At 45.1% G+C, this 24,181-nt stretch overlaps 1 protein-coding gene and 1 long non-coding RNA gene across 2 annotated transcripts; one reads left to right on the top strand and one right to left on the bottom strand.

Annotated features, from left to right (window-relative positions):
- Positions 1–1,210: 1,210 nt before the first annotated feature.
- Positions 1,211–6,225, bottom strand: LOC146706724 (uncharacterized). The gene is made up of 2 exons (XR_014921618.1): positions 6,160–6,225; positions 1,211–1,784 (listed from the first exon to the last, which is right to left on the bottom strand). It is a non-coding gene; the product is annotated as an uncharacterized LOC146706724 (long non-coding RNA).
- Positions 5,102–10,675, top strand: LOC146706723 (zinc finger protein 277-like). The gene is made up of 9 exons (XM_085464938.1): positions 5,102–5,698; positions 6,219–6,432; positions 6,707–6,795; positions 6,909–6,991; positions 7,227–7,318; positions 7,675–7,771; positions 8,845–8,887; positions 8,973–9,147; positions 9,342–10,675. Exons 1-9 carry the CDS (start codon positions 5,671–5,673, stop codon positions 9,499–9,501), a joined length of 981 nt encoding a protein of 326 aa, XP_085321064.1. The 5' UTR covers positions 5,102–5,670; the 3' UTR covers positions 9,502–10,675.
- Positions 10,676–24,181: the final 13,506 nt, after the last annotated feature.

Here is a 24,181-nt window from a genome sequence, read left to right as displayed (position 1 = left end):
GGTGACCCTGAATCCTCCCTTAGTTATGCTGCAATAGACGTAGGCTGCCGGGGGATTCCCATGATGCACTGGGTGTTTCTTCTTCACTCACTATGTGTTAACAGACCTCTCTGCATTGAATCATATCTGTTATTAACCTCTGTCTCTCTTCCACAGCATGTCTTTATCCTGTCTTCCTTCTCTCACCCCAACCAATCACAGCAGATGGCCCCGCCCCTCCCTGAGCCTGGTTCTGCTGGAGGTTTCTTCCTGTTAAAAGGGAGTTTTTCCTTCCCACTGTCGCCAAAGTGCTGCTCACATGTCATTGTTGGAGTTTCTCTTTTGTCTCTTTATTATCATAAGGTTCTTACTCTACAATATAAAGTACCTGGAGGCAACTGTTGTTGTTTTTGCTGTATAAATAAAAGTGAACTGAGTTGAATGTAATTTGGTTGAACAGGAAATTCACATCATGGATCTGGAGCAGCTGTGTGATGATGTCATGTCAACATGGACCAAAACCTCTGAGGGATGTTTCCAGAAACTTTTTAAATTTGTGCCACAAATGACTAAAGCAGAAGAGAGCTCAGACTCAGCTTCACTGTCATTCAGCCATTTGACATGATATGAATGAAAAACAGATTCTCTGTCCAGGACCTGGGTCTGAGCGACCCAGGGTCCATGAGCATTTATGACTCTTGTTATATGATATGTGTTTGTTTCTGCATTGTGCTGCTGTTCCTGTGTCTATGATGTTGGAGACCTCACCTGCTCAACCGCCTGCCATAACCACGCCACCATCACTTTACCTACCTGTTGCTGCTGCATCACCGTCCAATCTACCCCCAGTGGCTGCTACACCACCATCATTTCCACTGCCTGCAGCTGCCACACCAGCACGGCCTGCGTGTCACAAACCACCTGCAGTGCTTCGCCATGGGCCATCGGAGCTCTTACGTGGCTGGACCTACTACAAGGCTGTCATCAGATCACTGGCCGGCCACCAGAACTGCTATGCCACAGCTGCCAGACCTGTGGCAGGCCGCTCGAGCTGTTTTCCTGCCGTCACCGTCCATCGGGCCGGCTGCCAAAACTGTGGCAGAACTGTGGTTGATTTTTTCAGTTTTTTGGGGACTGTTTTGACAGCGCTGCTGGACGTGCGGTCGGACTTTGAAACCGTTGGGATTAGGGGCTCTGTTTGCTAGAGGATTTTGTTTTTGCACGGAGAGTGCGGAGACTCGGGAGCAGAGTACAGACACTTGGGAGAAGGCGCGACACGGGAGTCGTGGGAGCGCACTGGAGATTTGTTGTGTGTTACATTTACTTCACTGTAAATCAACGCACTGTTTACTGCACAGAGTCCAGCATTTAGGTCCTTTCTCCCCCACAGTCTGCCACACAGACCGTGACATTCTCAGGTCTCAGTATTGCAGCATGCTACCAAACAACGAGTAAAACATTACAAATAACTACAATTAATAGAACAAGAAATTCTCAAAAATAAGTACTGAAATATGCAAAAACATAAATAACAATCACAAATATATAATATTTATATTTGGTTCTTCTTTATTTTAATGACTATTTACAGATTTTCACTGGAGGCATCAAAACTATGGATGAACACATGGAATTAAACCCTCGGCCTTCTCTCAGCGAGCTTCATGCTGTAGTCACCTGACATGGTTTCACTTCACAGGTGTGTTAACTCCAAAGCTGGAATCCTGGAATTTCTTGCCTTCTGAATCTGGTTGGGACTAGAAGTCAGGGTGGCACGCAGTAGGGCTGCACGATATTAGGAAACCCTGCGATGTGCGATAACTGCGATCAATATTGCGATAACGATATGACTTACGATAAAATAAATAGCAAAACAAACAAAAAACCCCGACCACATAATTTCCGTTTTACTGCAACAGTTTTATTTAAAGAAAGCTGCCGTATTAGCAGTGTAACAACAAAGTGCACTTTAACATTGAAACATTGCCCCCATAAAAATTTTTGGGTCTTCTTTAAGATCCCAGCTGGCCAGCACCTCACGTAATACACGGGCTATATTTTCACTAGTGTGAGAGTTTGGAAAACACACAGTCTCTAGACACCGTGTTTTCAGTTCAAAGTCTTCGGTGAGGAAGAGCACTGTGAAACTCATATATGGCTCCGTTGTACGACTTGATCATAGGTCTGTAGCGTAGTTTTCAGCTTGGCTCAGTTCAAATGTGACGGTCTTGTGTAGGGCTGGGTATCGTCCATGATTTCTAGAATCGATTCGAATCCGATTCACAAGGTCCTGAATCGATTCGATACACGATTCGATTCAATTTGATTCGATTCGATTTAAATCTGGGAAATTTTGCCTCAGTCAGATTATAATTCAGATCAGTACATTTACATATTTTTGTATCTATAAAAAGGAAGCTGACACACGCAAGACTTTATCACAGGTGTGAGCGTCACAGCAGAGGCCTTTGTGTCAAAGTAGCTGAAGATAAAACACAGAAACACATGAAGGTGGTTTTCCTGGCCTGGATTTTATAAAAATATTCTGCAGTACATCAAAAACGAAAGAAAACCATTAACCAGCTTATGAACATTGCCTCTGAAGTTACAGCGGTTTTATTAGAGACAGCGTTTTGCATCATTTTAAAAAGTTTACATTTGTTCAGAAGCCTATTGAACGGCAGAAATTAGGTTTTCTCTTTGGAAGTAAGTAAAAAAAAACATCGGCCGACAGGCTGTAAACAACAGTAGACTTGTGCGTAACAACCAAGCGAATAATGCAGAAAACAGATTTCGGGGACAGACGGGAAACTGTTCTTGAAGTACAGAGAGAGAGAGAGAGCTGTGCATGAAGTGTGATTTTATCCTGGTGGAAGCAAAACAGCAACAGTCAGAGTGAATCCATGACGATGTTTATGTGAAGCGTTTGGATCTTCTTTTGCTGCTGGTTCGGTCAATATTGTTTGGAGAGAGATCAAACTAACAGCTTTAGAATCTGTGCAAAAACGGCGTGAACACAAAGCGCGGACCCGCCGAAACATCAGAATCAGCGAGCTGTCGGCTTTCAGCCCCGAGCGTGTCCGTGCCGTCGGGTGAGAAAGTCACATCTCACTGATCCTGATCCGTCGGCGCTTTGTGTTTACGTCTCTGTGCAGAATCTGTGTTCCTGCTCTCATTCACTGTTTTAAATGTTTGGTGGTTGTCAAAATTTTGTGAAGTTTCACCTGAGATTCTGGAATTTCGGGCAAAATACATTTATATTAAAAAAATCAATTCAGGATTTTAATGAATCGATATCACGTTATCCAAGCCAGAATCGATATTAATCGATGAATCGATTATTAAAACCCACCCTAGTCTTGCGGCATGTTTCGTACATTTGTGGAATGGCGACATGGGAAAAGTAGTTTCCTGAGGGGATGCGGTATCTCCGGTCCACTTTATGTATCAGACTGGTGAAGCCCTCCCTGCTAACTGTATTTATAGGCATCATGTCTTTGTCAAAAAATGTGTAATGGCCTCTGTTATTTCTTTGTAGCGCTTCCACGTTTTCTCATAAGGAGTTCCACTTGAAAAACTCGGATACAGAGACGGCCGTTGGACTGCGGGGCTCTTTGTCTTAACATTAGCAACATTAGCTAGCCCTGTCTTTCTGGAACTCTTCAAACAGTTCTCTGTGGTCGTGTTGAAGATGATGGTGGAGTCGTGTTTCCTCTGGTGGTTGCCACGAGTGTTCGGCAAGTTTTGCAGAGCACCTGTGTTTGGAGAACGTCGTCTTTACCAAATCCAAAGTACCTCCAAATAAGCGAGGTACTATTTTTTAGCCACGAGTTCATAGTCAGTAGCGTTCTCGTCATGCGTCTCGCTCTCAGCCATTACAACTCCGACTCGTCGCTGCAGCGTTGTTCGCTCCCCACCTACATAGGAGGCGGGCCTCTAATCCATTTGATTGGTTAATGCCGTGAAGGGCTCTGTTCGACTGGTCAAATGTGTAAAGGGGTTTCTTTGATTGGCAAATTCTTTAAAGCACGTGCGTAAACATTTTAAGGTACCCAATTATCGCGGTTTGCGCCGTCTTTTGCAATGGGCCCATCGCACAGGCTGATATTGCGATGACAATAAATTTTTTATTTATTGTGCAGGCCTAGTACACAGCTGACAGCTCTATTTGACAACTGTTAGAATTCATATTATGGCAAGAACCAATCAGCGAAGGAAACAACAGTCTGTCATTTCTTTAAGAACTGAAGGTCAGTCAATCCAGGAAATTGCAAAAACTTCACAAAAACCATAAAGCGCTACAAAGAAACTGGCTCACACGAGGACCGCCCCAGGAAAGCAAGAGCCAGAGTCCCCTCTGCTGCTGAGGATACATTCATCCACCAGCCTCAGAAATCACAAGTTAACAGCTACTCAGATCAGAGCGCAGATAAATGCCACATAGAGCTCCAGTAACAGACACACTCTACATCAGCTGTTCAGAGGAGACTGTGTGAATCAGGCCTTTATGGTCAAATAGCAAGCAGAGGAGATTAGTTTGGGCCAAGAAACACAGGGAATGGACATTAGACCATCTGTGCTTTGGTGTGATGAGTCCAAATTTGAGATCTTTGGTTCCACAAAGGTGAACGATGGTCTCTACATGCATGGTTCCCACCATGAAGCATGGAGAAGGAGTGTCTGGTAGTGTGTGCGCCAGTGAACATGAACTTTTAAAACTCAAAATATTTTTTTATATACTGGTTAAAAGTGTTTGTGAAATACTTTGTTCTTTATGCTGGACTAACAAACTGCAGTCACAAAGACTGACTGTGAGCACTTTTCGGTGATTACAGAGTCATAATAACGTGTCATATATGAGATTATCACCATGGCATGACATCACATCATGTATGTATTTGCAATATTTTAAAAAAACAGCTGACAGTGTGTTTTCATATTTTCATTCTGTGCTTAAAGGGAGAACGGTTTATTATTTCTGCAGTATTGCTGTCATTGCTTTTATCTATAGTTTTTTTTTTTTTTTTTTTTGAGAATAACAGAGTGAGTCAGACTGCAGGATGAACACTGAGCTGTTTGTGCCCCCCAGTGGTCTTTGACCACAACATGCTTCCAGTGAATTCCCGAATCCAAGCTGTGTGTCATCAGCAGCCACTCCACCTTAAAACTGACTTCACGTATAAAACTTGGGTCATTTATTTAAGAATTTGCACCATATCCAGCCTTCTTGTGCCCCCCTGTACAGAAACTCAAATGTTATTTTCAGACTTTTATTTTAGGGAGCCTTACACCTGTACACATGGTACACATTCACAAATAACGTTTCATTTAAAAATTTGTAATAGAGGGGAGGACACATATGCTAATGTAATGTTAATAAATGGGTATTTATGAACACTAAACTTTCATGTTCAGAGAACACGCTCAGGTATATCTTGAGGATCTGAGTGTTCATGTGATTTATATTCTTTGCTATATATATGCAACAACGTCCAACGTTACATGTTAGTCAACTTCATTCACATTAATTAACCTTCAGCTATCGAAACTTGAGTTTTTATATTTCCTTGAACCACTTGAATGCACCTTTTCTAATTCGTGTTTTACCGGGGGTCCGCGAAGGCGCTTCGTTGGCATTTTACGGCCTCCGATTGGTTCGATTTGTGTTATTTGCACCACGTGACACCAGACATGGCCGCCAGCGAGCCGAGTAAAGACGGTAAGTGTGACCTTTTAAACGTGTCCGCGGCTTTAATGCTGATATCTGGTGGTCTGCGTGCAAAGGTTTGGGTGTCGGTGACTCTCCGAGTCTGTGGGAATCCACAATCAGCAGAAAAAAGGCTAAAAAAAATCAGAAAAGCAGGCGGGAACCCGCCCGGCTAAGCTAGCAGGCTAGGAAATAGCTGGGCTGCTAACTGTGATTATACAGCAATCTGTATATTCAGTCAGTACTCAGTCTGACAGCTGTGAAGTTTATTCAGGATTTAACAGCGTGTAAAGTCTGAGTTCGATTAATGAGTTATTTAATTCATTAATTTATTTATTTTTTTACTTTTAGATCATAGTTTTGTCCCCACGGGTGATGAAAATAATTGTATACAGACAGATTTTTGTAGATCAGAGGGAAATGCTTCTTCATGCCAGGCTGTACATTCTCGCTTCCGCTTGGTTTTGACTCACCTGGTCTGGAGTAGAGTGTGTGTGGTATATAAGGTGTAGTCTCTCTTCTGCTTTCTCAGGTAAGGACAGCATTCTGGAGCAGGTGTGTTTCCCCGATCAGCCGGCTGACATCTCCAGCCCTCCCGGTGTTCAATGTCCCGGCTCCGAGCCGCTGGTCTGCCTGTTCTGCTCTGAGTCCGTCCGACCGCCGCAGAAAGACGTCCTCCTCAGACACCTGCTGATGGAGCACAAGCTTGTCATCGCCGACGTCAAACTCATCGCAGACGTCCCAAAGTACGAGCCACACATGCTCCGGCTCACTCGTTTAACTCTCGGGAACACGTTTGGATGTTTGTAGCATTTGGAACTCGATCATTTCACCAAAGACTTCCTGTAATTATTTGGGGTGATGGGGGGAAACCCTTACCTTACAAGTATAAATATATACAACAAGTCCAGCATGTCCACGCCTGCTAGTGTGCTGCTTTTATGAACCGTGACGAAGTGTTTCTGTGCGCCGGTAAACCTGGCTGTGAGTCGGTTTTTACTGACGAGTTTCCTCCATCAGGTACTTGCTGTACTGGAAGGGCAGATTCCTCGAGCAGCCGCTCACAGATTTCTGCAGCGTCATCAAAACCAACTCCACGGGCCCAGTCGGTGAGTTCACTCAAACCCACAGAGGACCTGACCTTTCAAAGTGAACCACGTACACTTCCTCCAGCTCTGATTAATGACTCATTAAAAACTCTTCTTCCTCGCTGACCTGACAGAGAAGCAGGAGGACTACTTCCTGCTGTGTGACGTCCTTCCAGAAGACAGAGTCCTCCGAGAGAAGCTGCAGCAGAAACGACTGGTGAGGAGACGTGACACTCGGAGCATCCTGAGTGAATCTTGTGCTGCTGGAAGTTTCGTTTCTTTTAAACTTTATTTTGAGGCAAAGTCTGAAAATCAGGAAAAATCAGAAAAATTGCAGATTTGAGTGATTTGACACGCTTTGTGTCGTTGTAACCTCTGCACTTTAAATATCTGAGCACTCTGAGGTAGTTTTCTGAAGAATTCCTCTGAGCTCTTCTTCTGTGCTCCCACAGGAGGAGGTCCTGGAGCAGCAGCAGAAGGAGCGAGACGACAGCAGCTTCCATCGTCTCTGCATGTTCTGCAGCGAAGAGTTCACGGGAAACAGGTAACGCGCCGCGGGATTCCCATCAGTCCTGGAAACCTCACGTGTGTTAGATTAAAGCAGACAGAAGGTAGAGCTTCCTGAAATCATGTGACTAAAAGCTTCTTTGCTTCCTGTAGTCATCTCTTATGATCCAACCCCCAAAAAGCTGCTTTTTACGCATAATTCCATAAACATCATTCAGTGACATGTCTGAGCCTGAACCAAGATACTGAACCTTGGATTGTCCGTCCTGATAATATTCTTATTTACTGTGTCAGCCTGGATGCAAAAGTTTCAATCAAGTCCACTTCCTAGTCCTCCTCTGATCCTGTGTGAATGCTTTCAGTCTGCTCGTTTCATCTCTGTATCGTCCGCAGTGATTGGTCGGACTGGCAGGCTCATCCGGTCTCTGCAGTGTGTCTGTTCTGTGATCACCAATCGGAGACGTTGGAGCAGATCTACGCGCATATGAAGGTACGGGAACGTAGAAGTTTCAGAGAAGGAAAATATCGTTTTCTGCTTTTCATCCCTGAAACGATTCTGCAAAGGCTTCTGGGAGAACGGAGACAGTGCACACTAACAGGAAACGATCTGCTTCCTGAGGTCTCTGCAAACATATGAATCCATCGTTCGCACAAAACATGGATTTTACTCAGAAAGTGCCCTCACACACAGACGGACCGAAGCTGAAGAGCTTTTAAAATGAAGCGCCTTTTATTTTGAAAAGTTTCCAAATAAATACATGATTGTCAAAACTTTAACGAGCAAATAAAAATGTTTCCTCGTTGTTGGGTCTGTTTCCACATGCCCCGCTAGTTTAGAGACTTATTCATCATGAAGGAAACAAGACATAACAGAACATCTTCAACCGGTTTTTCACTCGCTAACGAGGGAAGTCTTTGGTCAAGAACCAGCTCTTGGAGCCCACGCCCCTGTCCTGTCTCAGGCCCGAAGTCCTTCAAAGAGCAGCTTCCCCCGTAGCTATTTATTGACATGGCAGTTACAATACACAATACAACACAAGCACCTCCCACTGTAAAACCCCCCAATGGTTCTAAGACGTGTGTGTGTGTGTGTGTGTGTGTGTGTGTGTGTGTGTGTGTGTGTGTGTGTGTGTGTGTGTGTGTGTCATAAAAGCAGGAAGCTCACAACAGATCTGTCCGGATGCATCTGCAATAAAAGCTCCCCCAGCACAGAGTGGCTGGAGAGGTCAGAGACAAAGGAACGTCTTGATCCTATAGGTTGAACTCAGACCGTACAAATTTAAGAAACACGATGACAACATTCAACAATTAGACTTAACACTCGTGAACAATAAATAAATCTAGGATTGGACGTCGACTGCAGTCCGATTTTGTCGTTGATTAAACGTTCTGGTTTAAAGTCAGAACCAGTTTCCCAAACGTGACTCTAAGTTTGTGCTCACGAGTGACGAGTTTACCTGAGAGGCAGAAAAGTTTCTCTCTGCTTTCTGGTTTTGTTATTTATGAAGTCTGTAACGGGCGTCGCGTGCGTGACCCTGACATCTTTCTGTTTTGTGTTTGCAGGAGGCTCACGGCTTCGACCTCCACCTCCTTAAGACCGAGCTCAGTGGGTGAAATCGCCGTGGTAATTCGAGCGCAGTTTGCTTCTATTTCTTCCTTCTGAGTGTTTCTAATGTTCTGTCCTCCCTCAGACCTCAAGTTCTACCAGCAGGTCAAACTGGTGAACTTCATCCGGCGGCAGATCCATCAGAGCCGCTGCTACGGCTGCACGCGGATGTTCGACTGCCGGGCGGACGCCCTGCGTCACATCGCGGCTGAAGGTCACGTGATGAAGCTGCCAGAGATGTCCGCCTGGGACCAGCCGCAGTAGGTTTAACGAAGCGCCTGCAGAATTAACCAATGAGAGCGCGGGCTTTAAAGCTGGCGTACAGCTGCTGATGAACGTGGTCAACGCTACAGATGTTTACACTTCATTTGGAGTATTTTTATCAGCTGATGAAAATGGCGTCCTTTTTGGGACTAATTTGAGCCTGAGCACTAAACGTCGTCTCGCTCCGCAGGTATTACTTCCCCACGTACGAGAACGACGCTCTCCTGTGCACGCTCTCTGACAGCGAGGAAGGCGACGGTGACGAGGAGCATCGCGGCGAGGAGATCCCGGTCAGCGCGGAGGACATCTCTAACCTGAGAGCGCTGAAACAGTCCAGTGTCCTCAAGTAGCTGCTGAAGGAGCGAGGAGGCAGCAGCTAGGACCACAGACGGACACGTGTCATACGTTTGACTCAAAGGCGTCTCTGACGTCGGCTGAGCTCAGCTCATGGTGACCACATCCCACATGGCTGGAACGCAGCGGCACGGGTTTGAGTCCGGCCCTTTCCCTCTCAACTATTTCCTGTACGTCTCTACTTAGTAAAGATAAGAAAGGCAAAAGAAGAGTCCTCTCCACAGCTGGACACGCGGACGCCATGATGTCCGCTGAAACGTAATTGCTCTGCCTCGTGCAATGAAGCTGAAACATGCGTTTTCTTGAATATGAATTTTAGTACTCGAGTAAAAATGATTTTCTTTTGTAACTTGTAACTGAGCTGGATTCAGTGCTGTGGTGGACGAGCTCATCGTCAAGATGAGACGAGAGACTCTTTATTGTCATTGCACAGTCACACTTGGAACAACAGCACTACACAATTGCAAACTGTCCCGCGTCGGCACTACGCACAACACAAACAACACAACACAGGAACTTAATAAATGAAAAGAATGAGTGTATGTTTTACTGCACATTGTTATTATTATTGTTGTTGTTGTCCCCTCAGAAAGCCCAGGGACGTCTCGTGCCTGAAACATCTGTCCTATTTGGTGTTTCTGTTGTTTTTCTGCATCGCTTTGCTGAGCGACACCTGCCGTATGGTGGAGCCGAACTGCAGCGCTCAGAGTTTTCACCGCGTCCTTCGCGTCCAGGCTCACGTTCACGAACATGCAGCACTGAGGAGAGAAACGAGAGGTCGCTGCAGGAACTCACTGCTGTCAAACTTCCTGTTTTATCCTCATTTCGTACTCTGGCAGGCTGTAGGACATTTTGGACAATCTATAATCTTCTAACACAAAAACATACAAGTGTTCACTGAAGTAAACACACAGAGCAGTAGCAGATTTTTTTTAAGTGTTTTATTTATTTTCATTTGCTGCTAACTGCCTTGTTTTCATTTGTAGTTTTTGTAGTAGGAAGAACTACAAAATCTACAAATAAACAAAGAGCAGTTAGCAAATGTAGTGCTCTCCACTATGTGAAGCCCTCACATGAATTTTTAGATTTTTCAGTTTAAGCCAATTAAATGAAATCCAAAAATTCAGCCCCAACAATCAAATGATCCCCTATGAGCAAGCACTCTGGCAACGGTGGAGAGGAAAAACTCCCTTTTAACAGGAAGAAACCTCTGGCAGAACCAGGCTCAGGGAGGGGCGGTCTTCTGCCATGACTGGTTGGGGGGTGAGGGGCAAAATTGAATCAAACATAAAGGAGAGCACAGCGTATTTATGACAGGTCGGTGGACTGTGGCTCGAGTTCAAAAGATGCTCGAATCCCGCCTGAGGTGGTATGGACACCTCACTCTTGTTCCCGTACCGCTGGGCGCTGAAGATTTTCCACAGTTTGTCTGAGTTCTGCCATCTCTTGCCTGAGTTGTGTGTTTTCTCGACAGAGTCGTGTGTTTTTTTGAATGTGTCGTGTGACATTGTTACTGAGTTCTATGTGTTCTTTACTGAGTTCTATGTGGTTTTCACTGAGTTGTGCGTTTTCTAGCTCGAGTTGTGCGTTTTCTAGCTCGAGTTGTGCGTTTTCTTCACCGAGTTGTGTGTTTTCTCGACCGAGTCGTGTGTTTTCTTGAGTGTGTCGTGTGACATCGTGACTGAAGTCTATGCACATTTCAGTCACTCGTGCGAGTTCTTTGGTGAGTCGTGCGTTTTCTTTCCTGAGCTGTTTGTTTTGATGACGGAGTTCGTCTCTCGTACGGTTCAGTTGGTCTAACGGATCTGCTCTTGCCTGTGACATTTTTGTAAAGGTTTAAGGCTCAAGGGTGTCAAAGGGTAGCTGTGTCTCAAACAACTGTCTCTTTCTGCTGTAAACTGTTGAACGAGCTCCTATTTATAGACTCGGTGGGCGTGGCAGAGAATGCGATGTCGCTGTGACAAAACAATGATCCTTTGATCTTCTCAAAGGATCATTGTGATGTCGCCGTGACGTCACGATGATCGTTCGAGAAGATCAAAGGAGCGCTGTGGATCATTCTGCGCATGCTCAGATCAATGAACGGGAGAACTATTTGTAAATACTTTGCTAGCTAACAAAGGTGCTTTTAGCAACAGCTGGTGGTGGTTCGTCGCTATCAACCCTTAAACTCGTGAACTGGCTCTCTAGCTTTTCGATTGCTACTGTTGTCTATCACATATGTATTATTTGGAACCCAGCTTACCTGTAAAAACAGACAAACAGCAGGTAACAGGAACTACTCGGTGCGCCAGCTCGGCACCACTAGGCTGTGTCCCAATTCAGGGTCTGCACGCTTGAAGTACGCGCACTACGCACGGTGCGTACTATAAGTATGAGAAGTGCGGAAGTGAGAGGCTTGTGAAATAGGACGGTCTTGCCTTCGTCGCGCTGCTCAGGTTGCCTAGCAACCATGATACTAACCGCGAGAAACGTGTCATACAGCTTTGTGTGACAGAAACGAAGGAGAACATGTTTTGTTCATTTGAGACCAAAGGACCGTAAAACATGATTGTTGGGCTTCATTCCTGTGCTGAACAGTCATTTAAGATTAGCTAGTAAATAACAATTAGCTGATGTTGGTCATGAGACTAAAGTCATCTCACTGTGGTAATGTAAATATAATATGGCCAATATTAAAGTTATAGTCAGATTATTATGATATATTACAGCAGTGAGCTTGAACAGTTGTTTATATGTCCTATCACCTTAAATCTTCACTCAAAGACGAGTATCTGTGAGTGTGTATACAGATGTGTTATATATATAAGAGACAAATATTGTTCGTTTAATACGTTGGCATTATTACATTTGGCTCAATGCTTACATATGTGTATAAAGCAAATGTACGAGCTGTGATAACTGTGTCTGATAGAATGAAGAGTAGACTGATATATGAAATATTCCTTTATTGGGTGAGAAAATCAGACCATGTCATAACTGCTGTAAGTCACACAGAATAGACATCAGAGCCTTAAACAGGCTGACGTCTGCTAAATGGGTCAAACTGGGCAGAAAGTCTACAAACACATAACATCCTTATAGAATATGATGTAACACTATAGATCAACTTAGCTCAGAATAAATAAAGCATATAAACAGTTACAGCAATATGATGCAACAAACACAGCAGCTACTGATCCAAAATCCTCAAAGCTTCATAGAACTGAAACCAACATTTATTTTAGCTCCATTCTGCTGCTGATACAGACTTTAGGTTTCTGAACATTAAACTTGTTGCTGCCTTTCATAGTGTGTAACTTGAAGGCCCTGAGTACTTTCTCCCACACTGGAAACACTGGGATGATCACATTATGTGAACATTACCTAATAAGACTGATTCAGCACAGACAGTTCTGTTAAACTTTCCTAGCAGTCCTTCACAAACAGGGAACAGTCTGTCTATTCTCTCCATCTGTCAGCTGCTGCTGGCTCTTCCTCCTCCTCTTCCTCACACACTGCCGAGTTTGTCCTGGTGGATCATCAGGGGTGCAAAGCCTCACAGATGATGTGCAGCAGTGGGTCCCTCATTCTGTCCTCACTCTGGACACTTGCAGTCGTCACACATGGACATCAAATGTGTGATAAGCTGCAGGATTCAAACACAAGTGTAACTTATAAACACACGTTCATACTTTTATTCCACAATCAGAGAGAAAGAAACAGAGAGAGAGTGCAGGACAGACAGACAGGTGGCAGTCTCAGGTGTACACACTGCTACACAACAGCACAGAGAAGCAGGATTTAGTGTTTGTGTTATTACGAGTGTAAACAAGAAGAGTTCCAGATGGTGCAGTGGACACATGTGTGACTGCTGTGATTAAAGCATCTTTCTTTCAGCTTAACGAGTGAACCGTCAGCTCGTTCAAACACACGTTAAAGTCCGTTTGGCTCGACACCACCGAACAGAGGCAGCAATATAACACAGCTCACATTAACAGTGCAGTGGATCCTGCTTGTGCCGTGATATTCAGGACTGCAAACCGAGCAGCATCACTGACTTTCAGCTTTTTGTGTTTGTGGATATATGACTGACTTTAATTATCCACAAAATCATCAGATTCTCTGCAAGATTAAGGTCGACTATATATATATTTATATATGGGGCGATCGTGGCTCGACCCTATATTATCACGCCCAAACCTCGCAATAATAGCGGTGTAACAACTTGTTCTTTGTGACAAGATAAACATGTCTCCTATACAAGATAAACACACCTTTACAATATTGACCACAGAAGTGTACAATCAAGAACATTTTAACTGCTGGAACCATCTATTAAACTTCTTTATACATAAGCCATTTCTGTGACACTTACAGTATGTCTCTACCAGCTTTGCACATCTACAGACTGAAATCCTTGCGCATTCTTCTTTGCAAAACAGCTCCACAACTGCTCTGTGATGGCCTCAGAGGAGAATATTGGGAGCAACAACACCATGAAGTCCAAAGAACACCCCAGACAGGTCAAGGATAAAATTATTGAGAAATTTAAAGCAGGCTTAGGCTACAAAAAGATTTCCCAAGCCTTGAACATCCCACGGAGCACTGTTCAAGCCATCATTCAGAAATGGAAGGAGTATGGCACAACTGTAAACCTACCAAGACAAGGCCGTCCACCTAAACTCACAGGCCGAACAAGGAGAGCGCTGATCAGAAATGCAGCCAAGAGGCCCATGGTGACTCTGGACGAGCTGCAGAGATCTACAGCTCAGGTGGGGGAATCTGTCCACAGGACAACTATTAGTCGTGCACTGCACAAAGTTGGCCTTTATGGAAGAGTGGCAAGAAGAAAGCCATTGTTAACAGAAAACCAGAAGAAGTCCCGTTTGCAGTTTGCCCCAAGCCATGTGGGGACACAGCAAACATGTGGAAGAAGCTGCTCTGGTCAGATGAGACCAAAATGCAAAACGCTGTGTGTGGAAAACTAACACTGCACATCACTCTGAACACACCATCCCCACTGTCAGATATGGTGGTGGCAGCATCATGCTCTGGGGGGGCTTCTCTTCAGCAGGGACAGGGAAGCTGGTCAGAGTTGATGGGAAGATGGATGGAGCCAAATACAGGGCAATCTTGGAAGAAAACCTCTTGGAGTCTGCAAAAGACTTGAGACTGGGGCGGAGGTTCAGCTTCCAGCAGGACAACGACCCTGAACATAAAGCCAGGAAACAATGGGATGGTTTAAAACAAAACACATCCATGTGTTAGACTGGCCCAGTCAAAGTCCAGATCTAAATCCAATCCAGAATCTGTGGCAAGATCTGAAAACTGCTGTTCACAAACGCTGCCCATCTAATCTGACTGAGCTGGAGCTGTTTTACAAAGAAGAATGGGCAAAGATTTCAGTCTGTAGATGTGCAAAGCTGGTAGAGACAGACCCTAAAAGACTGGCAGCTGTAACTGCAGCAAAAGGTGGTTCTACAAAGTATCGACTCAGGGGCTGAATAATTACGCACACCCCACTTTGCAGTTATTTATTTGTAAAAAATGTTTGGAATCATGGATGATTTTCGTTCCCCTTCTCACGTGTGCACCACTTTGTGTTGGTCTTTCACGTGGAATTCCAATAACATTGATTCATGTTTGTGGCTGTAATGTGACAAAATGTGGGAAAGTTCAAGGGGGCCAAATACTTTTGCAAGCCACTGTACATGCCAGCCGAGCAGCCTCAGGTAGTTCTCTAAAACATTTTAAATTATAAAGCTGGGTTTCACTACACCCTGAGAGGTCAGTGAAGGCAGCAGCGAGCTCATTTACCATCTTACAGTCTTCCAGTTTGATCTTCAGACACTCTGTCACCTGTCCCGACTGCTCCTGAGCTGCTGCCGCACACAGTTGATGTAAAGGTAGGTTGGCTGTAAAAGGGGAGGAGCTAAAACATATATTTGAACTGTGATTCATGCAAAGCTACTCTAGTGGAGCAGAAGTAGAAACCCTTGATGTAATTCCTGTCTTCATGCGAACGTGCTATAATTCAGTCCACACACAAATGTCCCCATGTCTGCTGACCTTGCAGACTTTTGTAAAAACTTGTGCTGTCAGCGTTAATCTCGTTAAAATGATGCTAACGCCATAACCGCATTAACACGGCAAATCTGCCTTAGCGAGTTATCGCGGATCGCCCCGTGCGTGGGGCTACATGGCACTAACGCATTAATGAGCTAACCGTGCTAACGCATTGCAGCCCACGCTAACATACATATATACATATATATACACGTGTATGTATATATATATACAGGGAGTGCAGAATTATTAGGCAAATGAGTATTTTGTCCACATCATCCTCTTCATGCATGTTGTCTTACTCCAAGCTGTATAGGCTCGAAAGCCTACTACCAATTAAGCATATTAGGTGATGTGCATCTCAAAAAATGAGAAGGGGTGTGGTCTAATGACATCAACACCCTATATCAGGTGTGCATAATTATTAGGCAACGTCCTTTCCTTTGGCAAAATGGGTCAAAAGAAGGACTTGACAGGCTCAGAAAAGTCAAAAATAGTGAGATATCTTGCAGAGGGATGCAGCAGTCTCAAAATTGCAAAGCTTCTGAAGCGTGATCATCGAACAATCAAGCGTTTCATTCAAAATAGTCAACAGGGTCGCAAGAAGCGTGTGGAAAACCCAAGGCGCAAAATAACTGCCCATGAACTGAGAAAAGTCAAGCGTGCAGCTGCCAAGATGCCACTTGCCACCAGTTTGGCCATATTTCAGAGCTGCAACATCACTGGAGTGCCCAAAAGCACAAGGTGTGCAATACTCAGAGACATGGCCAAGGTAAGAAAGGCTGAAAGACGACCACCACTGAACAAGACACACAAGCTGAAACGTCAAGACTGGGCCAAGAAATATCTCAAGACTGGTTTTTCTAAGGTTTTATGGACTGATGAAATGAGAGTGAGTCTTGATGGGCCAGATGGATGGGCCCGTGGCTGGATTGGTAAAGGGCAGAGAGCTCCAGTCCCACTCAGACGCCAGCAAGGTGGAGGTGGAGTACTGGTTTGGGCTGGTATTCAATTCAATTCAATTCAATTTTATTTATATAGCGCCAAATCACAACAAAAGTCGCCTCAAGGCGCTTCATAGATACAGAGAAAAACCCAACAATCATATGACCCCCTATGAGCAGCACTTTGGCGACAGTGGGAAGGAAAAACTCCCTTTTAACAGGAAGAAACCTCCTGCAGAACCAGGCTCAGGGAGGGGCGGGGCCATCTGCTGCGACCGGTTGGGGTGAGAGAAGGAAGACAGGATAAAGACATGCTGTGGAAGAGAGACAGAGATTAATAACAGATATGATTCAATGCAGAGAGGTCTGTTAATACATAGTGAGTGAGAAAGGTGACTGGAAAGGAAAAACTCAATGCATCATGGGAATCCCCGGCAGCCTACGTCTATTGCAGCATAACTAAGGGAGGATTCAGGGTCACCTGGTCCAGCCCTAACTATATGCTTTAGCAAAAAGGAAAGTTTTAAGCCTAATCTTGAAAGTAGAGATAGTGTCTGTCTCCTGAATCCAAACTGGAAGCTGGTTCCACAGAAGAGGGGCCTGAAAACTGAAGGCTCTGCCTCCCATTCTACTTTTAAATACTCTAGGAACAACAAGTAGGCCTGCAGAGCGAGAGCGAAGTGCTCTAATAGGGTGATATGGTACTACAAGGTCATTAAGATAAGATGGGGCCTGATTATTTAAGACCTTGTATGTGAGGAGCAGGATTTTGAATTCAATTCTGGATTTAACAGGAAGCCAATGAAGGGAAGCCAAAACAGGAGAAATATGCTCTCTCTTTCTAGTCCCTGTCAGGACTCTTGCTGCAGCATTTTGGATTAGTTGAAGGCTTTTCAGCGAGTTTTTTGGACTTCCTGATAATAATGAATTACAGTCGTCCAGCCTGGAAGTAATAAATGCATGAACTAGTTTTTCAGCGTCACTCTGAGACAGGATATTTCTAATTTTAGAGATGTTGCACAAATGGAAGAAAGCAGTCTTACATATTTGTTTAATATGTGCGTTGAAGGACATGTCCTGGTAAAAAATGACTCCAAGGTTCCTCACAGTGTTACTGGAGGCCAAGGTAATGCCATCCAGAGTAAGAATCTGGTTAGATACCATATTTCTAAGATTTTCAGGGCCGAGTATCAGCAAAGATGAGCTTGTGGGGCCTTTTCGGGTTGAGGATGGAGTCAAGCTCAACTCCCAGTCCTACTGCCAGTTTCTGGAAGACACCTTCTTCAAGCAGTGGTACAGGAAGAAGTCTGCATCCTTCAAGAAAAACATGATTGTCATGCAGGACAATGCTCCATCACACGCGTCCAAGTACTCCACAGCGTGGCTGCAAGAAAGGGTATAAAAGAAGAAAAACTAATGACATGGCCTCCTTGTTCACCTGATCTGAACCCCATTGAGAACCTGTGGTCCATCATCAAATGTGAGATTTAAAGGAGGGAAAACAGTACACCTCTCTGAACAGTGTCTGGGAGGCTGTGGTTGCTGCTGCACGCAATGTTGATGGTGAACAGATCAAAACACTGACAGAATCCATGGATGGCAGGCTTTTGAGTGTCCTTGCAAAGAAAGGTGGCTATATTGGTCGCTGATTTGTTTTTGTTTTGTTTTTGAATGTCAGAAATGTTTATTTGTGAATGTGGAGATGTTATATTGGTTTCACTGGTAAAAATAAATAATTGAAATGGGTATATATTTGTTTTTGATAAGTTGCCTAATAATTATGCACAGTAATAGTCACCTGCACACACAGATATCCCCCTAAAATAGCTAAAACTAAAAACAAACTAAAAACTACTTCCAAAAACATTCAGCTTTGATATTAATGAGTTTTTTGGGTTCATTGAGAACATGGTTGTTGTTCAATAATAAAATTATTCCTCAAAAATAGCTGTTCCCAGGACTGCGCTCTTCTGGACAGAGATCTCCGATGTTATTCCCGGGATCTGCTGGAGCCACTCGCCTAGCTTGGGAGTCACCGCACCTAGTGCTCCGATTACCACGGGGACCACCGTTACCTTCACCCTCCACATCCTCTCGAGCTCTTCTCTGAGCCCTTGGTATTTCTCCAGCTTCTCGTGTTCCTTCTTCCTGATATTGCTGTCATTCGGAACCGCTACATCGATCACTACGGCCGTCTTCTTCTGTTTGTCTACCACCACTATGTCCGGTTGGTTAGCCACCACCATTTTGTCCGTCTGTATCTGGAAGTCCCACAGGATCTTAGCTCGGTCATTCTCCACCACCCTTGGGGGCATCTCCCATTTTGACCTCGGGACTTCCAGGTTATACTCGGCACAGATGTTCCTGTACACTATGCCGGCCACTTGGTTATGGCGTTCCATGTATGCCTTGCCTGCTAGCATCTTGCACCCTGCTGTTATGTGCTGGATTGTCTCTGGGGCATCTTTACACAGCCTGCACCTGGGGTCTTGCCTGGTGTGATAGACCCCAGCCTCTATGGATCTTGTACTCAGAGCTTGTTCTTGTGCTGCCATGATTAGTGCCTCTGTGCTGTCTTTCAGTCCAGCTTTGTCCAGCCACTGGTAGGATTTCTGGATATCAGCCACCTCCTCTATCTGCCGGTGGTACATACCGTGCAGGGGCCTGTCCTTCCATGATGGTTCCTCGTCTCCCTCCTCTTTCTTGGGTTTCTGCTGCCTGAGGTATTCACTGAGCACTCGGTCAGTTGGGGCCATCTTCCCAATGTATTCTTGGATGTTCGTTGTCTCATCCTGGACTGTGGTGCTGACACTCACCAGTCCCCGGCCCCCTTCCTTCCGCTTAGCGTACAGCCTCCGGGTGCTGGACTTGGGGTGAAACCCTCCATGCATGGTAAGGAGCTTTCTTGTCTTTATGTCAGTGGCTTCTATCTCCTCCTTTGGCCAGCCTATTACCCCAGCAGGGTACCTGATCACGGGCAGGGCGTACATATATATACATACATACATACACATACACATATATATATATATATGTACACATATATATACACATATATATATATATATACATACACATACATATATATATATATATATATATATATATATATATATATATATATGTGTATGTATATATATATATATATGTGTATGTATATATATATATATGTATGTATATATGTATATATATATATATATACATATACATATATATATACATACATACATATATGTATGTATACATACATATATATATATATATACATACAATATATATATATTGCAGCTGGATAGCGTAGTGGTTAGACTACACGCCTTTGGAGCAGAGGGTCGCAAGTTCGATTCCTGCCTGGGGCGTCTGTATCCAGTAAGGGTCCTAAGGCTAGACCCCCTATGCTAAGCAAGCCTACCGCAGACATGAGCGAGACAGATAAATATGAAGGCATGCCGGCTCGGACGTCGCCCGGATCAACAAGGTCCGCGTCAGGTGTTGAGGAACCAGGGCACCCTGACGAAAAGTGGGCTACTGGAACAAGAAGGCATCGGTGGGCAAGGGACGAAAACAGGGCGTTGTTGGAATGCTACTACGCAAGTAACCCCGGCGGAAGGGGCTACATGAATAGGATGAGGGACCTATGGATTCTTCGATACCCAACATCCACAATGACGGCGAAACAACTAGTAGCTCAGTGTTCCAACATTCGAAAGAAGGGACTGCTCTCACAGCTAGAGATTGACGAGGTACAACACAAATGCTACGGCAAGGAGGAGTCAGGACGCCAGGTCAGGGGGGAGATATCATCACCCCCACCCGAGATTGGGTACATAGCCCCAAGTGTGATAGGAGAAGGATCGTTGAGTGCGAGAGGAACTGACCTGAAAAATAGGATCATGGCCAAGCTTGAAACCTGGATCCCCCGTAGCCGGTTACCAAGATTACGTGAAGTACCCTCAGAAGGTCTGCTAGATGATGTTAATGCAGCACTACGGGCAATACCTACAACCACGATTACCGACACTAACAAGCTGATCTACAATACGGCAGCAGTGATCAGTGAGATGCTTGGCTACAAGTTGAACAGCCACAAGGGGCAGTACCCTCCATGGAGAAGGAGGCTAGAGGGCAAGATCAAAGTAGCACGGAGAGAGGTTAGCCAACTAACGGAGTTGCAGAAAGGTGCGACGAATAAGGTGCCTAAGAAATACAGCAAGCTGTCCATACCTGAGGCCTTGGAAACTGCCAAGCAAAGACTCACAGCCTTGGCCAGCCGCTTGAGGAGGTACACCAGAGAGATAGAAGGCAGGAGAATAAACCAGCTGTTCTCCACAGAACCTAGCAAAGGTGTACTCTCAGTGGCAAGGGAACAATAAGAGAACAGCACCACCAAGGCTGGAGACGGAGCAATACTGGAAGAGCATATGGGAGAAGGATGCAACCCATAACGGCAATGCTCAGTGGCTAGTGGATCTGAGGGCAGACCACAGCGACCTCCCTGAACAGGGTCCAGTAACCATCACAGTGGCAGATATCCAAGAAAGGGTCTCCAGTATGAAGAGTTGGACAGCACCAGGGCCCGACATGGTTCACGCCTACTGGCTGAAGAAGCTAACTGCACTCCACGAGCGTCTGGCAGCACAAATGAACCAGCTGCTAGTTAACGAGAGACACCCGGAATGGCTAACCGAAGGCCGGACGGTCCTGATCCCCAAGGACCCCAAGAAGGGACCGGTCCCCTCCAACTACCGACCAATAACCTGCCTCAGTACTACATGGAAGCTCCTGTCAGGCATCATATCGGCTAAGATGAACAGGCACATGGGTCAATACATGAGCGGGACACAGAAAGGAATTGGCAAGAATACCAGAGGCGCAAAACACCAGCTACTGGTAGACAGAACAATCAGCCGAGACTGCAAGACCAGACTGACCAACCTGTGCACTGCCTGGATTGATTACAAGAAGGCCTATGACTCAATGCCCCACAGCTGGATACTGGAATGCCTAGAATTGTACAAGATCAATGGGACCCTAAGAGCCTTCATCAGGAACTCAATGGGGATGTGGCGTACAACACTAGAGGCCAACTCCAAGCCCATAGCACAAGTCACCATCAAGTGCGGGATCTACCAAGGAGATGCTCTGTCCCCACTGCTGTTCTGCATAGGCCTGAACCCCCTCAGTGAGATCATTAACAAGACTGGCTACGGATACCGACTACGGAACGGAGCAGTTGTCAGCCACCTCCTGTACATGGATGACATCAAGCTGTATGCCAAGAGTGAACGAGACATCGATTCACTGATCCACACTACCAGGCTATACAGCAATGACATTGGAATGTCATTCGGACTGGAGAAGTGTAGTCGGATGGTAACAAAGAGAGGGAAGGTAGTCAGAACTGAGGGGATTGAACTACCAGAAGGCAACATTGCAGACATAGAGGACAGTTACAAGTACTTGGGGATCCCGCAGGCGAATGGGAACCATGAAGAGGCCGCTAGAAAAGCTGCAACCACCAAGTACCTGCAGAGGGTCAGGCAAGTCCTGAGGAGTCAGCTGAATGGTAAGAACAAGATCCGGGCCATCAACACGTACGCCCTGCCCGTGATCAGGTACCCTGCTGGGGTAATAGGCTGGCCAAAGGAGGAGATAGAAGCCACTGACATAAAGACAAGAAAGCTCCTTACCATGCATGGAGGGTTTCACCCCAAGTCCAGCACCCTGAGGCTGTACGCTAAGCGGAAGGAAGGGGGCCGGGGACTGGTGAGTGTCAGCACCACAGTCCAGGATGAGACAACGAACATCCAAGAATACATTGGGAAGATGGCCCCAACTGACCGAGTGCTCAGTGAATACCTCAGGCAGCAGAAACCCAAGAAAGAGGAGGGAGACGAGGAACCATCATGGAAGGACAGGCCCCTGCACGGTATGTACCACCGGCAGATAGAGGAGGTGGCTGATATCCAGAAATCCTACCAGTGGCTGGACAAAGCTGGACTGAAAGACAGCACAGAGGCACTAATCATGGCAGCACAAGAACAAGCTCTGAGCACAAGATCCATAGAGGCTGGGGTCTATCACACCAGGCAAGACCCCAGGTGCAGGCTGTGTAAAGATGCCCCAGAGACAATCCAGCACATAACAGCAGGGTGCAAGATGCTAGCAGGCAAGGCATACATGGAACGCCATAACCAAGTGGCCGGCATAGTGTACAGGAACATCTGTGCCGAGTATAACCTGGAAGTCCCGAGGTCAAAATGGGAGATGCCCCCAAGGGTGGTGGAGAATGACCGAGCTAAGATCCTGTGGGACTTCCAGATACAGACGGACAAAATGGTGGTGGCTAACCAACCGGACATAGTGGTGGTAGACAAACAGAAGAAGACGGCCGTAGTGATCGATGTAGCGGTTCCGAATGACAGCAATATCAGGAAGAAGGAACACGAGAAGCTGGAGAAATACCAAGGGCTCAGAGAAGAGCTCGAGAGGATGTGGAGGGTGAAGGTAACGGTGGTCCCCGTGGTAATCGGAGCACTAGGTGCGGTGACTCCCAAGCTAGGCGAGTGGCTCCAGCAGATCCCGGGAACAACATCGGAGATCTCTGTCCAGAAGAGCGCAGTCCTGGGAACAGCTAAGATACTGCGCAGGACCCTCAAGCTCCCAGGCCTCTGGTAGAGGACCCGAGCTTGAAGGATAAACCGCCCGCAGGGGCGTGCTGGGTGTGTGTGTTATATATATATATATATATATATATATATATATATATATATATATATATATATTAGAGATGGCACGATACCACTTTTTTATGTCCGATACCGATACCGATATCATAAATTTGGATATCTGCCGATACCGATATGAATCCGATATAGTGTTTTTTAATCAACAAAACTGTTTTTTAAAATATCTTGCTGCATTTTGCAAGTCTGCAAGTTCATACTCAAGTTTAAAACAACAACTACACTAAAGCTATTCTGTTATACCTGTATACAAAAAAAATATTTCATAGTTCAGCAATACTGATCAATCTAATAAACTTAGACCTACACCATCCTCCCTATTCTGGTATTTTAAAGAGTACTTAGCGTAAATATTAAGCAACCTAACTAATAGGGTTCCAACTCCCAGCAACAACAAACATAAATAAATAAAAAATAAGGAACCACCCCTCACGCGCCACCTCATGATGCTTAATCGACGTAATCAACCTTAATTTGATGCAGTGTGAAAAAAAATGCACAGAAATCAATTATTTTTCAAGAAATATTAAATAGATTCAACATCTTTCTTCAACAAAATTGCAGACTGCACAGATGGTACCTTCCCAAAGTAAAAAGTACTATAGCTTACTAGGGTATATTAGACTTAATAGTCACTATGTACAGTAATTGACTTCTATTCATTTTACATCAAATTAAAACTTTGGGTGTCAGATAATTATTTATTAAAAGCTCGACATTTTAAATGAGAATAAGAAAGAAAAGTATGTCTTTGTGCCCCCTTTTCCCTGTTAATGCCCTATCGGCCCCCCTGGCTAAACTTTGCTAGATCCGCCCCTGCACAGTTACCAGCGTCAGCTACGTAGAAAAAGATCCTGGTGTAGAAAGTAATATTAAATAAATTCTAACAACAGCTTATCAAGCTTAAACGTTCTGCTGTTGTTCAGCCGCTGGTTTCC

Source organism: Copadichromis virginalis, linkage group LG7 (assembly GCF_057382275.1).
Source record: "Copadichromis virginalis isolate Kocher_CV1m ecotype Utaka linkage group LG7, C_Virginalis_male_GT1.1, whole genome shotgun sequence".
NCBI lineage: Eukaryota > Metazoa > Chordata > Actinopteri > Cichliformes > Cichlidae > Copadichromis > Copadichromis virginalis.
Note: the sequence above shows the minus strand (reverse complement) of the source record. Positions and strands in the feature narration are given on the sequence as shown.